The 16,651-nt window shown below is 42.3% G+C and overlaps 1 protein-coding gene across 9 annotated transcripts in view; it reads left to right on the forward strand.

Annotated features, from left to right (window-relative positions):
* Positions 1–49: 49 nt before the first annotated feature.
* LOC308053603 (neural-cadherin-like) overlaps positions 50–16,651 on the forward strand; it is an 83,103-nt gene continuing 66,501 nt past the window's right edge. For 7 of the 9 annotated variants that reach the window (XR_013923691.1, XR_013923692.1, XM_080365044.1 and 4 more), the window contains exon 1: positions 50–12,702. Coding sequence is in view for 6 of the 9 variants with exons in the window: in XM_080365044.1 (XP_080221170.1) it covers positions 11,661–12,702 (1,042 nt within the window). In the remaining 3 variants the exon portion in view is untranslated. Of the gene's footprint in view, positions 13,196–16,651 lie in introns of all 9 variants that reach the window. The other 2 variants (XM_080365045.1, XM_080365048.1) reach the window with 2 other exon arrangements.

Raw genomic sequence — 16,651 nt, forward strand, 5'->3', positions numbered from 1 at the left:
CTGGGGTCTGGGGCGGGCCTGCCGAGGGAACGTGGCGGCGGTTACGGGCCGTGCCCTGCGGCTGGGGGTTGCGCCCTGGCCCCCGGCTCTCCTCAGCTCCGCTCCACGCAGCAGTTGGCGGTGCTGCCCCAGCTGCTGGTGCGTGGGCTTACCTTGTCTGCGCAATGTCCCGGCCTGCCGGGCTGGCGAGCCTGCGCGCCGCTCCCTTCCCCAGCACAGTATAGCTGGCAGTGGTGATGCTGTGAGGAGAAAGGGCGGGAAATCGCAGCCCCTTCTGGAAAGCTGCCGATACCAGGAGTCTGAACCGGGCTGGGTCGGGGCAGTTCGTGCTCTGGTTCTGTTTCTGTCACAACTCCGTGCAGGATGGGTACGCTATGCCAGGCGAGCTGCTGCTAGGCTGATAGAAACAGCTTTGGTTTGGTAGGTATCTGTATCATTGTAAGCTACTACTGTTATCACCACTGACCTTGGACTGACAGCGCTTCAGCTGTGTGTCTCCTGTAGGTCCTCTGATTTCCTCAAAAAAAAGCGTGTGTGCAGGGGCACGATCTGGTTAAGCTTCCCGCCTGTGCAACATTGACTGGTATTTCCCTGAGCGCTGCTCCTCTGGACTCCCCAAGAAATAGCGTACTGTGCTGTGACCGCTGCTTCCAAGTGCAATCCACAGCTGGCCATCGGGACTGAAAAAAATGTGAAATGATACGGCTTCATGCCCCTCAGCCAGGGCCAGGGTCTCTTCACAGCATAGGAAGCTCATGGGGGGTGGTGTGGTGGTGCTGGCCTTGATCAGACCAGGTACAAAGTGGCTATTGTCAACACACTTGTTTCATAGCCTCAGTCACATTAAATGAGTGGCTTTGACATCTCAAATGTCAGCTTTTACTGTTGGTCAGTCACACGTTCTTTAAGTCTGTATGTTTCTCACCCACACTTTAACCAAAGAAACAACCTGAACCCCAAAAGCTGTTCTACCAGGATAAATAAGCCACAACTTCCTAAAAACAGAGGTTTCTATAAAGTTGTATTACCGAGTATTTCTGGCCTAGTTTGAAAAAGTAACACAATGTATCTTAGTGCTTGTTTAATTAAGAACTCGTGCAGTGAATGCAGACAGTTAGTGGAGTGGAATTAATTTCCTTTGGAACTCTCCATGCTGCATGGTCCAAATGGGAGCCTCTCGGTCCTGCCTGAAAACCTTGCACCTATCCAGGTAGCCTGAGAAGCATGTTTATACCATGATAAATGTAAAGTCGGGGTCTATTTCAGGAGGGCGTTTTCTGTGGATTTCAAGGACGGTTTTGGCGCTTATTTCCACGTTAGCAGCAGAGGGAGCCCTGGTTCTACAAAAGAGCTTTGTTGCTCATCCTGCCATAAACCAGAAAACAAAAAAATTGGGTTTTTTGCTGTGCAGTATGTTCTCACAGATGAAGCTTTAATCTATAGCATACATCTCTGCTGCTGTAAATTCATGCTCCATTATACCGCCATATGCTTTGCTTCAGTCAGAGAAAGCTGCAATAATCCTAATACTTCATCCAGCTTTATAGATATTTGTGTTGCGTGTTTGATTGCATATTGCTTGCTCACACAGTTAAAGGTTATGTCTTAATAAGTTGTTTTAAATGAGTATATTAGCAGCGAGCTGGCATTTGATGAGTTTTTATGTTTTGAGAAGGTGGCGTAGTTATTGTCAATTACAATATGAGATTCAGGAAGCAAAGAAGAAGAGTTTGGTTCATTAAAAAAAATCTGGAGACATGTAGCACAGTGCTTTAGGTTGTGTATCATTTTTGGCTAGTCAGCTGCCTAGTTTCTTTTTCATCTGCGTAGAGGTATATATCATTACCTCTGCAAACCGGACAGCTCTTAATATGAAAACATGAAAGAACAGATACGGGTTTTTCAGTACTGGCTGGGTTGCTTCATAGTGTTCAGGACTTTCAATTGTGCTGCAGAAATAGTGGATTCCTGAAATTTTTGTACACATATGTCCACAGAGTCCTGTGTGTCATTTATATTGATGAAGAACGGTAAACAGAAAAGAAATGCTTTTAAAAGACTTTTTATTTTTTAAACTTATTTTCTGATAACTGTGCATCTCCTACAGTGCAACCTAGTAGATATTGTATGTCATATGTAATGTAAGTACTATATAATTATGTTAACTACATTACAAAGCAAACATACTGTGTATAGAAGAGAACATGTTATATATTGCTAATGAATCTCTCTATACAATACAGATATATTTTTAATATGAATGTATAGTGTGTAATTTAAAAATATATATTTCAAGAGCCTTTTTTTAATATACCCTGTTTTGAGGTACTTCAACAGACAAAATTTTCCAGTGCAAAATGGGCTATTGAAAGCCCTCAATACGTAGGCTTTGTTGCTTGGCGGCTTAGAAGGCAACAAATAGGATTCTGTTGTGGTAGTTAAGTTTCATATAGCATTGTGTTGCTACAATTTTGTCTTACCTGAGGCATCAGGTCGAATTTCACAGATATGAATATCAGCAAATTCAATAGGAGTTACAATTCATGTCATTAAAAGGCAAGTTTGATTTAAACACAACTGATATGGTAATACTTCTAGGGTTTTTTATAGAATCTTTAAAGATACTCAGCCATCTCAAGCTGTTTATTAACATGACATATGTTGTTCTAGAAATACTGTATCTTCTATATTCTGATACACTAATAGCATTAATTCTTCCCGTTATCAGTCACATCAGACCTTGCTAAATAACATGAGATTCATTGTTACCTCATTGGCTTAGACTGGTGTGGCTATACTGGGCTCACATAAGTAATATGCGGTGTTTATCAGGTAGATTTAGTCTGTGTTGTTATCAAGTCAAATAATTTTTGCTGAATGCTTACAACATTTGGTACTAGCAGTTGTATACGCTGCTGGTGTAAAGGTGGTTAGGGTGCATAAGCAGGTAAAGATTACATAGAAGATACAGGGCAGAAAATGGAAAGGCTAAGCATGAAGAAAGGGACAGTTGATGTGTGAACCGAGACCCTTCATAAAAGTAATAACACCGGGTGTTTTTTGAGATTGGGAAACTGGAAATGTTCATGCTTGAGTGTATGTCCATTGTTGTTGCATTCCATTAGTTAATGTTTTATGTTGATTAGATGTGTGTATGATCCATTCCATTTGAAAATTTAGGTTCTGATCATGCATGTAATATTCAGGCTAATCTTTTAGGAAAGAGGACAGTTGCCTAAAGGAACATCTTGTTACTCTGTTTGTTACTGTGATTCTTTTTTTTTTTAATTACACCTATGTAATTTAGTGAAACTAATCTAAAAATTATTTCCTGAAATCTTCTAGAAGAATTAATTTTTTTAAATGGATGAAAAACAGCTCACTCTGGCACTAAAGTAACAACATTTTTTTTTAATGTGACTGCAGAAGAAGAATGTTTTGAAGAGGAATACTCTGTATTCTTTAAGAATGCATTTGCCAGCTGTGAAAGATGCTCAATATCAGTTGGGTTTCAAATAATAATTCACTGTATGTATATTAGTAATTCATTCGAGGGACAGGAAAAGTTATCAATACCATTTGAGAGATGCAAAAATCTCAAGGATATTAATTTTGATAAGCAGGATCTTTCCCAAGTCCTTTAAGACTTAATGTTAAACACTAGAGGGCTCTAGAAACGTCTCTGTTTTTTTTCCCCCAAGTTTTTAATCACTGTAAACAGTGTGTCTCTTTCAGCAATGCTTATGTTAACCTCATAATCATCCTTAAAATGACACTGTATTGTAGTAATAACAGAAGAATGGCAATGCGTGAATAAGCTAATGAACAAAACATCTCCTTCCTCAAGCAGCTGTAAATAAAATAAAATAAAATAAAATACCTACAGCTACGAAAACACTCTGCAGACTTTATGTTTAGTACTTCTGATTGAAGATATACTAGAATTCCTTGCTTGATGAAATCATTCTTAGTCATCTGTGGCCTAAATTAAAATCTTAGTAAAAATTAACCACATAAGCATTGTCATTGGAATTTAAAAAGAAAATTAGAAAACACTGCAGTGCCTTCAAAATAAGCATTGCATCATTTTTCCACTTTACAGAAAGTGAAGAAAGACAATTTTTAAAAAGTAATATTTTAAAAAAAGAAAACTGAATTCAGTATTTGATGTGAGAGAAATAAAGAAAAATATCAACAGTGGAAACTAAATATATGATCTTAAATTGTTAACAGTGAATTTTAACCATCTAATTAGTTATTATGTGATCACAGTGTGCCTGTTCCAAAGCCCACTGAAGGCACAGAAAATTTATCCTTTAATTTCCATTGCTCTATAAACAAGCACACTAAGGTTAACAAGGATTATTTGCAATGCAACAATCTGAATGGGCACCTCAGTAGTGGACTTTGAATAAACAAACATGGTCTTGAGAAACATTGTTGCCAGTCTGGGTCATGAGTTTGCAAAGATTTGTATGCAACAATATCAAAGCACATTAGAATAGAACGGGAAATGAAATTATGTCGACATGTGAATCAGACGTGAGGAGATCTCAGATTGTAAAAGACAGGAATGAAAAAAGGAAAAATATTCATGACATTTTTGTAGATAGATTTTTGTATTACCTTTTATTTCAAAGAATAGACGACAAATATTTTGCAGGAATATAATCCATATAATGCCATCAAATCTGAGAAGCACACTCAAATGTTTTGTTATGCTATATATATTTGAAGTCTGATACTGAAGCTGTGAAGTCAATGATAGTATCTTACAGATTTCAGTAGAAACTGAATCAGGTCTTACGCCCAACGCCTGCAAAGACTTGAGTTCATGCGGAACTTTCAGCCCATGGGAAAATGCAGTGAAATTAATACATGTACTTCCTACTTTAGGGTTGTCATCACTCATGGATTTGCTCTGCTGTGGAAGTGCCAATAGTTTAACCTGGCTGAAGACATTTAATGTGATTTTTACTGCTTTATATACTTGGATGCCTTAGGTTTTTTTAAACATCAGCAGTATTTTTCCTTTTCCTTTATCAAGAATTAGAGCATGAATGCTTTGGGGTTTTTTTGGCTAAAACCTTATACCTTAGATTGTTCATTCTCTTTCTGGGTAATGTAATTGTGCCCATGTGAAGCAGCTGTGTTTAATGAGCTGGAGCACAGCAAAGCCAATAAAACATGAACTATGCATTATCAGCACATATATGAAATGAGGGGTGGACTATAGATTAAAACAATATCCTGTTTTTCTTTTGGAATTGTAATATAGCACCATATTCTCCTATAATAGTATTTACTGTATTGTTACATTCCTACAAAATGAAGCACTTACTTATTTGTTGGCTTGATTAATGACAAATGTTGACTATACTGTCTTATTGTCCCATCTTAAGGACTTTCTTACTGTATTTCAGATTCAAAATAGGAATTAATTTGAACAGAACGACTGTATTAACAATCTAGAACCATTGTATTCAGCCTAGCTGAGCATGTTAGGCACTTCTGGTAAGATAAGGTCAGGATTGTGCTGCTTCCTTAGCTGTATTTGCAGCTGAACATTGCTTATTCTGAAACACATTCCACAGCTCCGAAGTAAATCACTTGAACTATGAATAATAGGGAACAGACAGTTTAGAAATATCTCTTTAGGTTAAACTATTGTAGTTGCCAGTAGTATTGTTTTATGTAATAAAGCTAGATACTTGCACTTTTCTGAAAGTATTAATTTAGGAGTTTTAAAACTTTTGCTAAGTTTAGATATGGTAGTATACCCTTGTTGCCCACAAAATTAATTTTTGCTTTAACCTCCTGCCACAACAACCCTAAACAAACTCTTCCGTATCCTTTGGATCTGATAAATTTGAAGTGTGGCTCTATCAAAAGATACTACCATGTAAAAATCAAATGCATTAACCTAGAAGTTCTCTCCTGTGTATTGAATATCTGCTTTCTTTAGTAACAAAGATAAACAATTGCTATTTCTTCACTTGTTTTTGGAAGTGACACAGGTACAAGAAGTACACTAGATTTGTTGGGTCTTTTTCTTTTTTCATTGTTAAGAGAAGTATTTATTGCATTCTAACTATTAAATTTTGTTCTAGTTTATGGCAGAGACTCTAAATGGTATGGAACAGTATTGGTTCTAATTATTTACTTAAGAGTCTGTGGAATAGAAGATGCACATTTAAAACATTTAAGTTAATCCACTTTAACTCACTGTCTGGTACCCCTTTAGGCTGCTGTTTCATGAATAGAAATGCAAAGAGAGTCACAAGAGTAAAAGGAGGCCAGATTGGACCAAATGCTACAAAGGAAGGTGATCAAAAGACCAGAGCTTGGAAAGGCAAGGTGAGACTGGGACAAAAAGTAGTGCTTGCTCCTTTTTCACTTTTATCATTTACTGTCGCTTAGGTCAAAGTATGGTGAGAAAATCTGAGCTGACCCCTGTAGTATTTTAGATACTCCACACACAGGTGAGCTAGCAGCTGTTCCAAGAAAGGGTTGTGGAAGCAGGAAAAAATTCAATGTTATAACTGTATCATAAGAAAAGCAGGCGATCTGCTGCCTGAGCAGTCTTTTACCTAAATTATTTACAATAGAATTAAATAAGGGGTAGACCGACTGCCTTCAGGTTGTCTCACCACACCTTTGTATAACATGAAGGAGGATTGATGAATCCTTCATGGAGGCATCATTCCTTACTGATTCCTTGGGCTGTGGAAACAAGGGTATTTTCTCTGTATTCTCTTCTATAGGTTTTCCATATGCCCTGATTGCAGCCATAAGCTTTGGTTTCTAAGTTGCCAGAAATAATACGCTTAAATTTTTAACATGTAAGAGCTTGAGGTGGAAGTCAGCCAAGTCAAAATATTAGTTTAGGTTTGTATCACTCATAAGATTCTTTAATTTTCAATGATGAAGATGAGCTAGTTACTTTAAAACTTTAAAGGCAGTTTCTGCCTTTGTAGGTAGTATATTATTCTTTATCACTCACTAAACCAGAATATTTCTTATAACTGTTGATCTAACTGACACACTTGCTAATTCTGATGTACAGTATAAGACACTTCAAATGAGTACAGACACGTGTTTGGTACTGCCACAGTGTTCATAGTGTGACACAGTCATTTAAACAAACATTATCTTCAAAGGATACTCTATATAAACCTGTTGTAAGTACCTTTTTGTTAAATGTGCTGATGGGTGATATTTAAAAATTTGGTTTGTACCGCTTACAAGTGAACCCCTCTCAAACCTAGAAAATCTGTGTGCAAGAGTGTTAGAGTGGATCTAGGTCAGTCCATCTGTGCCTTTCAGAGCTACTGACTTTGGCAGATGTGGGCTCCCTGATTTTGTAGCAGTTGTCTGCTCCAAACCCTGGAGGCCTTAATATCCCAAGCCATAAGGCTACAGTCCATATGAAGTGCTTCCCAGAACTGCACAATCTGGAAGGCCAGGTTTCTCAACATCCCTTTAGGCAGGATACCGAGAAGCTCACCAGAAACCTGCCCGGCTTCTGCTGGAACCTTGGCAGAATTGAACCAGATAAGTTTTCTTTGCCAAATCTGCAAATTCTGACAATGTGTTCTCATTAGTTCTGCTGAGGTGAAAATGGTATGGAAATCTGAAACCCAGAGAAATGTACTGACCAAAACAAAAAATATCGAAATTTTGGTGAATTACACTTATAAATAAGAAATCCAAGCAAGAATGAATTGATTCTTTCTGTTTACTGCATGTATACAAATAATTGAAAAATACTCTAAGCAAGGTTTACTAAGATTTAGTGTCAGGCTTATGCATTCATTCTGTTTTATGTATTGAATGCAAAAACAGCAGTCTGTTTCTCACATAGACTTTTTATTAAGGCCTTTATAGGGATGAAGCACAGTTTTGAGAAAGATGGGTGTTTAGAGAGTAGTATATAAAGTTATTTACTAAAGTAATTATTTTTAAAAAAAGCAAACTGACTGTCAGCCACGTAAGTAAAAATTCTGATTAATAAAAAAACTTTCATCATGTGAAAATTTAGGATTTTTAAGAAAAGCTTTTCTGTAAAGATTTTCAAGCTATTTACTGAGATTATTAATAATGTAATTAAATTGGTAAATAGTCAGGCACCAGCCAGGGAAAACAGAATGTACCATTAGAGTGTTTATTCAGTGAGAATTTATTGTGACTGTATTGTCTGATTTCAGCACAGCTCAGATTTCACTTTTTTAAAATGTATGTATAGCTCAATTAATTTAACGATAAATTATGTAGTTAGGTGTTTCTGACTGTATAAGCATACCCACTTACATAGATTATTGTAATTAAAACATTTATTCTAACCTTCTTGGACTTGTATATCGCACACTGTTCTTGAGAGCAGAAAGGGGCTTCCAGCTGGTTGAAATGAACTGGAAAGTAATTGTTATAAAATACTGAAAGGTATTGAAAATATCTCGGTTTTTTGGTTTTGGAGGAAGGATTCTGCATAAGAAGGTGTTTCTTGCACTCATTCAGCTGCTAGATTCCAAGAAAAAAATGTGAAGTATAGTGGGAAAGCTGCATAAAGAGCTAGCAAGGATTAGACAACAGCAGCTGTACTTCTGAATAATTTAGGCTTAGTTTACAAAATTATACAGGAAAGGATTATCACTTGCAGTTGCATTTGAGAAAATGGAGCTACAAGTGTTGTTATAAGATGTGACAATGTACAAGCCATCTAAAATAGCACAGGGACTATCTTGTCCTGGCTTTTACAGAGAAAAAAGAGGGAAACTTCTAATTAATGTATTGAAAGACACACACAGGTAATTCAACGCAGGAGCAAGAAAAGAATTCTTGCTTTAGTGCAATAGCTGGTGCTTCTTGACTGTCAAATCCAAAATTAGAGCTAACAGAAATAGAAGGCATTGCTATAAATGGGAGAATAGTCTGGAACATTCAGAGAACCCTGATGAGAGCGCTGTTGAACAGTCAGGAAAAGGAAGCAAACAATGTGTAAAGTGTATTATACTCTCTAGATTGGCTATCTCAAGAAACTCGTGAAATTGAAGAGCTGAGGAGCTTGCATTGTAAAGTTGGTGCCCATATGGTCAGAACTTGTGGAGATGGGCTGAAGCCAGCAAGATTCTGACTGTACAAGTATCCAGGGCACCAATTTAGATTCCCACTAATTTGTAGAGTCAGTAATAGGATTAGAGTCTCAAGTATTTGCCTACGATTACCATAGGGCAGTGAACTATAAAAATCAATAACCTTTTATTTTTTAACAAACAACAGTAGAAAGCCTCTATTTTCCTAAAAAACCCTTGTGAAATCTCTGAGTTTTCTGCCTACATGCTGATTAAAATAAGGTAGGTTGAATTCTGCATGTGAAACTGTGAATGAGGCTCATCTTTAAAGTCAGTTAGAACCATGTATGTGTCTAAATTAATTCAAATGTCTTTTGAATTTTTGATGCAGAAATTAATGAACTTTCAAAATGTAGTGGTGTTCCTGGTATATTTTCACAGTTTTTTACAGAGAGAAATCCTAGTGGATGTAGAAAACAGGACTCGCTGAAATGATCCCACAAAATGGTTCGATCAAATTTTGATCAAATATTAGTTGTAGATTCTTCATAGCATCTTACTAGTCAGGGAACTGTTGGAAAAGTTCCTTTTATTTTGGAGCCATATAAAACCTTGAGTCCAATCTGTATCGCCCATTGTTCTGTACACAATCCATAGACTTCAGACATTTTCTAAGGCTGGGAAAAAAAAAAAAAAAGCCACCAGAAAAGCACTGAAGATAACATCCTGTATAGGGGGATAGGGGGGTGCATCTATACGAAGATTTCAAGAACATTTTAACTCTGTGAGGCAAACTTCTGGTAAGAATTTGCATTATCTGACCTTTGTACATCAATATAACTGTAATATTTTACAATTTTTTTGAGGAATGTATGTTGGCTATTATTATTATTGCTAATTAAAATGAAGATTCAATTCTGTTAGAGAAATGGATGAAAGATTGACCCATTTATTATTTCATCCTAATCAAGACATCCATGCCTGCATTGGAATTCAGATACAGCAGCTTCTTACACCATGGCTTTTATACCAAAGTAGAATTGAAAGTGCTTGAAATCTCAGGCATGTTTGAGGCATGGGAGAAACAATTCCTGTTTAGTACTCTAGATCAATTTATTTTGTTCCAGGTAGGTGGTTCTGCCTTTCTGATGGGCCACCAGAGCTTTATCATAATAAATAATGTAGCACTGTTCCATCTCAGGATGGCGTGTCGTCAGCCCTTTCCACCCTCTTCTGTGCTTCAGTGCATGTTAGGGATAGATGTTTTGGTTTTGGAAGTTCTTGTGCCTGTTCTGTTCTGTGGGAGTTACCCTGCCCTGGACCCCAAAGAAATTTGTCAGTCTGAAATCACTGCTGACTGTTGGTGTGAAAGGGGAGGAAGGCGAGTACAGCTACTGTGCAGCCAACAGTAGGGTGCTGCTTGATTGGAAAAGGACAGACACAGTATGAGCCATAAACGGAGACAATATATTAATGCGTGAAGCTGATGATTTGTATCTCTGTTAATTACTTGCAGGATGAAATGGAGAAGGTCGCTCTTGTGGTAGTAGAGCACTTGGATTTTTCATTCAGAGTCTCTCTCAGTCTTCCTACTTGATCCTGGACTCCCATTTCCCCATAAAGGCTACCAACTTCTGTAAAAGGCTATCAGGAAGGTACGATATTGCGCTTACAAAGTTTTTTTGCAGTTGTGGGTGGGAAGTATAAGGAAAATGCGGTGTCTGTTTTATAGGAAAAGTAACCATTATTTACCTAACACCTAAGTTATTATAGGAAAAGTAACCATTACTCACCCGAGTCTAATGACATTTGAGAAATTTCACTAATACAGAGTATCTCTTTTTGCTTTTCTTTAACCTCGGAATTAATCTTAAGTGATTTATGTATGGCATGAGCCCATTTTATATTGTGTTTGACTTCACTCTTGAAAGCACGATTCTGTTTTGGAGAGGAACTGCTTATTATAGTAGCATTTCCTGCCACCTACCTGACTTAGGTAGTCAGTCAACTTTAGCGGTGAAATTCAGTCTTGCTGGGCTTTCAGTTTTACTCACTGATGCCGAAAGTTCAACGCTGTTGAAGAAACGTTGGATTCTGTTTCTCCCCGTTTACCACGAGCAACATCCTCTAGTTAAGCTGCATTTCACCTAAAAATCTGCTTTACCTTTACAAATCTGGAGGTGTTAGGGAGCTGGTTGTGACTAAGGACGTACCTTCAGGCCAGTGCCATCGCGCAGGCACAAGCTGTGGGGCAGAGCGGGACTCTGCAAAGCGCAGCTATCCAGAAGCCGACAGGACAACGTTTCCAGCAGGTGCCCGAGCGCCGGGGGAGCCGCGGGCCGCCGCCCGGATGCCCGGGGCACACGGCCGAAGGTGGCTGTGGGGAGGGCGGGGGCCGCTGGCGCAGGAAGGGAGGTTCGTGCCCCGGCGGGGCCACCCCAGGGCGGAGGCGGCTCAGCCCGCCCGCGGGCGGCAGGGCGGCGACCGGCACCGCCCCGCGCCCGGCCCGGCGCCGCGGCCCCTCCTCGCCCGCCCACTCGCCGCGCCGCTGCGGGAGCCCAGCCCGGCCGGCCGCCGCTCGCCGCCGCCATGGGCCCCGGCGGAGCCCGGCGCGTCGCCGGCTGCCTGCTGCTGTGCTGGGCGCTGGCCGCCGCCCGCGCCGCCCCGCGCCGGACACCCTCGTTCGGCGGCCACGTCGCGGAGAACCGCCCGGCGGGCACGCGTGTGCGCGGGCTGAGCATCCCCCTGACGCGGCTGGGGCCCGAGCCCTGGTGCGCCAAGGTGCAGGGGCGCCGCTGGCGCCTGCAGCTGCTGGGCGAGGGCCACTCGCACTTCCAGGTGTCGCTGCACGCCCGCACGGCCCGCGTCTGGCTGCGCACCCGCCGCCCGCTGGACCGCGAGGCGCGGGCGCTGTACGCGCTGCGCCTGGGGCTGTGCTGCAAGCGCTGCGTGCCGCGCGGCGCCGCGCCCGCCGAGCTGGCCGCCCTCACCGTCCGCGTGCTGGACGACAACGACAACGCGCCGCGCTTCGTCGGCGGCCCGCGGCCCGGCGTCACGCAGCTGCGCGTGGAGGAGACGCTGGCGCTCAAGTCGCAGGTGTGGCAGGCGCGCGCCGAGGACGCGGACGCGGGCGCCAACGCCGAGCTGCGCTACTTCGCCCTCCCGCGCAGCGCGCACTTCTTCGTGGTGCCGCGCAGCGGGCGCGTGGTGCTGGTGCGCTCCCTGCTCCACCTGCGCGCGCCCATCCCGCTGCGCCTCTACGCGCGGGACCGCGGCCGGCCGGCGCTGCGCAGCGAGCCGCTGGAGCTGGAGGTGCTGCCGCAGCCCAAGCGCCTCCCGCCGCCCCGCGCCGCCGCTCGCCGCCGCCGCCGCCGCCGGGCTCCGCCGCCGCCGGGCCCCGCCGCCGCGCCGCTGGCGCTCTCCCTGCCCGAGGACGCCCGCCCGGGCAGCCGCCTGGCCGCGCTGGCCCCGGCGCGCTTCGCCTCCGCCTGGTTCGAGCTGGTGGCGCCGCCCGTCGAGGAGTCGCCGGTGCGCGTGGAGCGGGAGACCGGCGAGGTGAGGCTGGCCGCGGGCCTGGACCGGGAGGCGGCGGCCGCCTGGGAGATCGTCGTCCGCGTCCGGGAGCGCCGAGGTAGGTGCGGGCGGGGGGGGCGCGGGCGGCGGCTGTGCTCGCCCCCGCGGCAGGGCGCGCGTCCCGGCGGGCAGCCGGGCCGGTATGTGCGCTGAGGGGCGGCCGGCGCCTGGCGGTGGCTGAGCGCGGTGCGGGAGGCAGCCTTCCTCACGTCGTGGACGTCGCAGCACTGTCGGTGACGGGAGGCGTCACGCGGCAGGGGACGGGGACGGTACCGCGCCGTGGGAGCGCGGGGAGCGGTGGGGCCGCTGGCGGAGTTCAGCTGCTCCACCTGTTGCGGTTCTTACTCCTCAGCGAGCGGCACCGCAGCGTTCGCTCGTGGTACAGACGCGTTGAGACAAAGCGTGCGGGATGCACCGCACTTCTTACACACAGGTGTTCTCTGCCGCGGTGCTTCTCTGGTCTCGTAAGAGCTGAAGTTGAAGCGTGCAGCTGAAGTCACTGAGGGCTGAGTTGTTACTAAAGTTAAGCAAGTTTGAATCACAAGTGCGATGTGAGTTTTTGCAGGATTGGTGCCTTTGTGTGGATGGGGCTGCTCTTCTTTTAAAAATCGGAGGAGTCCGATGTGCGCGTTTGTGGTTTAAATTGCCCTCATTCACAGGGTCTTACTCGCGTTAAGTAGAATAGCTCGTTTCATTTATTTCTGGCCGATTTCACCTATTAGTTTTTCAAATTCTTTTATAATTTTGAATTGTCATCTTGGTTAATATTTTTCACCAATGAAAACAGAGCTTAGTTTAAGCATAGTTTCTGTTCACTGCGTGATGGATGTCTCTGTACACTCACCTTGTCTCTTGTTATTTTCCTGTTGCTTGTGATTTTAACAGTGTTCTGACAGTTGTCTGGAATGTGAGTATTCTGGGGGAAATTGTATCAGCAGGGATGAGGTGGTTGGCTTGTTTTCATCTTGGAAAGGTTTGGAAAGGGGGGTTGTATTACGTGGTTTCTGGTGCTCGTGAATACCTGACTTCGCAGCAGTGCAACTGCTCAGAGTAACTTGTGAGCCGCAGAGCAGTGCAGGCGGGGGGGATGGAAAGCTTTCCCTGGGAGCCCTTTCCTCATCTCTTCTGATTTCTGACTGAGGGGCAGCCCATAGGGAGCGGGAGACAGTTTATTCCTTGGTGTCTGTTAAATCCCTGAGGATGCCTGCGGGGATTCTAGTTAATACTGACAGTTTCAGTGATGCTGATACTTCCCTCTGTGAAGCAGGCTAGATCAGCAACTCATTTCACTTGGGTCCTGAGGAACAACTCTCAGATCCTTCTCTGGTTCTCATTTGGTTTTTGTCACCTGTCACTGCAGCCTGTTCAGGTCGGTCACTTGCGCTGGCTTTGCGCTGTGTTCCAGCTTGAGCTTTGGCTGCTAACCAAGAGATTGACAGGCCAGTTTCCAAAACACAAATGCTTTCTGTGTCCTTTCTTTGCTACTCAATCTTGAGCAAGGGATGTCAGTACTCAGAGGTGGTGACAAAATCTATCGGGTCAAGCTGAGTATGCTTCTGGGATGTTCACCCACTCTGTCACGTAGCTCAAGTTTCAGCACTTTGTAGGTGTCATAGCTCCCTCTGTCAGGATGGAGAAGGTGATGTTAGAAAAGTGGTAGCTAACCTTGCCCCGGGTTGCTGCTAATCTCACCTTTGTGATTGTTTTTGCTCTTATCTAGTCTCAATATAGAAGTCCAAGGTTGCCTGTGACAAAGCTTGTCACTCTGCCATGCCAGCTTGCTCATAGCAGTGCTTGCTCATGCAGTTAAAATAACCCAAACCAACTTCAACTTACTTTCAGGATTTTTTTTTTCACCATCTTACTATTTATTAAATGGTTTGGAGTGTTTTCTACTAGCCTATTATATTACTGCTAGTAGTATGAAATCGTAAGATAATAATCTCTTTAGAAATGTGTAGAACTAGATTCTGACTGTGAGACGAGGTAGATGGCAATTAACTGTGGATAGTGTAAATGGCGTGCTTTAGATGGAGTGATTTTAAGTTTCTTTGTTTAAAGGAGCCTAAATTAAAAAAGGCACTTGTATTAGCACTAGTTTTTTAATCAGATGAAGCTTAATAGTGACACATATAAAACTTTTTAGTTGCAGAATGCTTACATTCTCCTTTTAATAGGAGTTAAAATGCATAGGTATTTGAAACAGGTTTAGAAAGTTATGTCTCTTCCCTTACTTGCAATCCAGACTTCAGTAATGTGATAAAAGATAACCAAAAGGATGGGATAGGAGAAGGAGAAAGATGGCTAGCAGAACTAAATGTTCTAGTGAGTCTAAAATAAGGAAGAACTATAGAAGATTGCAAAAGTTCCAGGAAAAAAACACCCAGTATTTACAGCAGTGAGTTCTCAGGATGAATTAAAGCATGGGAAGGTTACATTGAATTTTGTTGTGAATAGAAGTGTAAGTTCAGGTTCTTTCTCCAGTTTGTTTGCTTTGCTGTTAACAGTTGCACTGGCTTATTTTACAGTGTACATAACCATAAATATTTCAGCAGCTATGGTTTTCTAGTATTGGAGCTTGTGGTATCAGATGTTGATTTATATTCAAGTGGTATAAGTTGGTATCAATTCTTTTAATAATATTTCTTTCATTTTCTACTCCCCTAATTCTTGCCACTTGGTAGCTGAGAATTGAAAATTAACCAATAATTAATTCTGGCATTAACCTCTTCTTCAATGCAGGCAATGATATCACAAGATTTTTAGATACTTTAGCATATAATGTCTACCCTCTTTGTCCTTTATATTTTCAATATAGTTTATTATGATTCATTTGTAATGTGCACTTCATTACTTAAAGTAGTAAAGAATGCTTAAAAGCATTGTGGCACAAGGGGTCTTACTACTTCTCTAGGAAGAAAAACGGATATATATATATTTTTTGGCTGGTGGAGCGTTTTCAAAGTAGCAGCAAGAAGACTGGTATATGGTAACAAGGCAACATTCAGCAGCATTTCTTCCTGGTTTATGTGACAGCCCTCATCCTTTAGTTCATAAATGGGACTCTGTAGGAGATGTCCTGTTCCTGAATTAATTTTTATTCAGAGGAACACAAAGGATATGTAACAGGCTGCATATGTGTCCATTTTTTTCTCTGCAGCTAAAATAGAATTTTAAATACTTTTCTGTTTGCTTCCTCCCAATTCTGTCCTGGATAATCAACACAGCAGTATGTCCAGGGCTGGTGTTCCATTGAAGTAAATACTGTTCCAGATGCAACCAGACCTTTAAGCATCTCAATATCCAGATAATCTTACACACGTTCATAGAAGAAGAAGGATTTTCTCACTCTTGAGTTGCAGCTTGTTGAAGGTATGAGCTAACCTAGCTCACTCCATTAGGGATGGGAAGTAACTACTAATGTAACAGATTCACTCCTCGCTACTCAGAGCATTTCTTAGTAGAACGGTGTTGTGTGACCATAGTCTTGGCACTGATACACGTTTTCCTGTGTCAGGGGTAGCTTTGAGGGGCATTTGCAGTATGAACACCTCTTTGGCATGCAGGGTTGGGTTTTTTGGCAAAGCTGCAGTTGAGCTCTAAGATTTATTGTAGCGATGTGGCCAAATAACTATTACCACTATTGCCATTACCAGTGCAGCTACATGCTGTAGGTACTTTTTGACTGGACATATTTTGGTTGTAAATTTAATGATTTTTTTTTTAAATGTAGATGCCAATTAAAAAAAAAATAAATCCATAGTTTGGTATTCTTTGAAATAATAAATATTTTGTGTATTTTAGCGCTACAATAAAATTAACTTCAATCTGTAGAGTACATAGTAGTTACTGGTTGCTTTTATTCACTCTGTATCTTTTTGTGGCTATTGAATAGTTTGTAGACTTAGTTTTAACAGAGTTTATGTATTTTCTGGAAGCAGAAGTCACTGGAATGTAGCAGCAGGAAAACCTGAACCTATAGTGCTAAGTGCCCTTTTTATGGTATG

The sequence above is a fragment of the Falco punctatus genome (assembly GCF_963210335.1).
Source record: "Falco punctatus genome assembly, chromosome: 14".
Classification (NCBI taxonomy): domain Eukaryota; kingdom Metazoa; phylum Chordata; class Aves; order Falconiformes; family Falconidae; genus Falco; species Falco punctatus.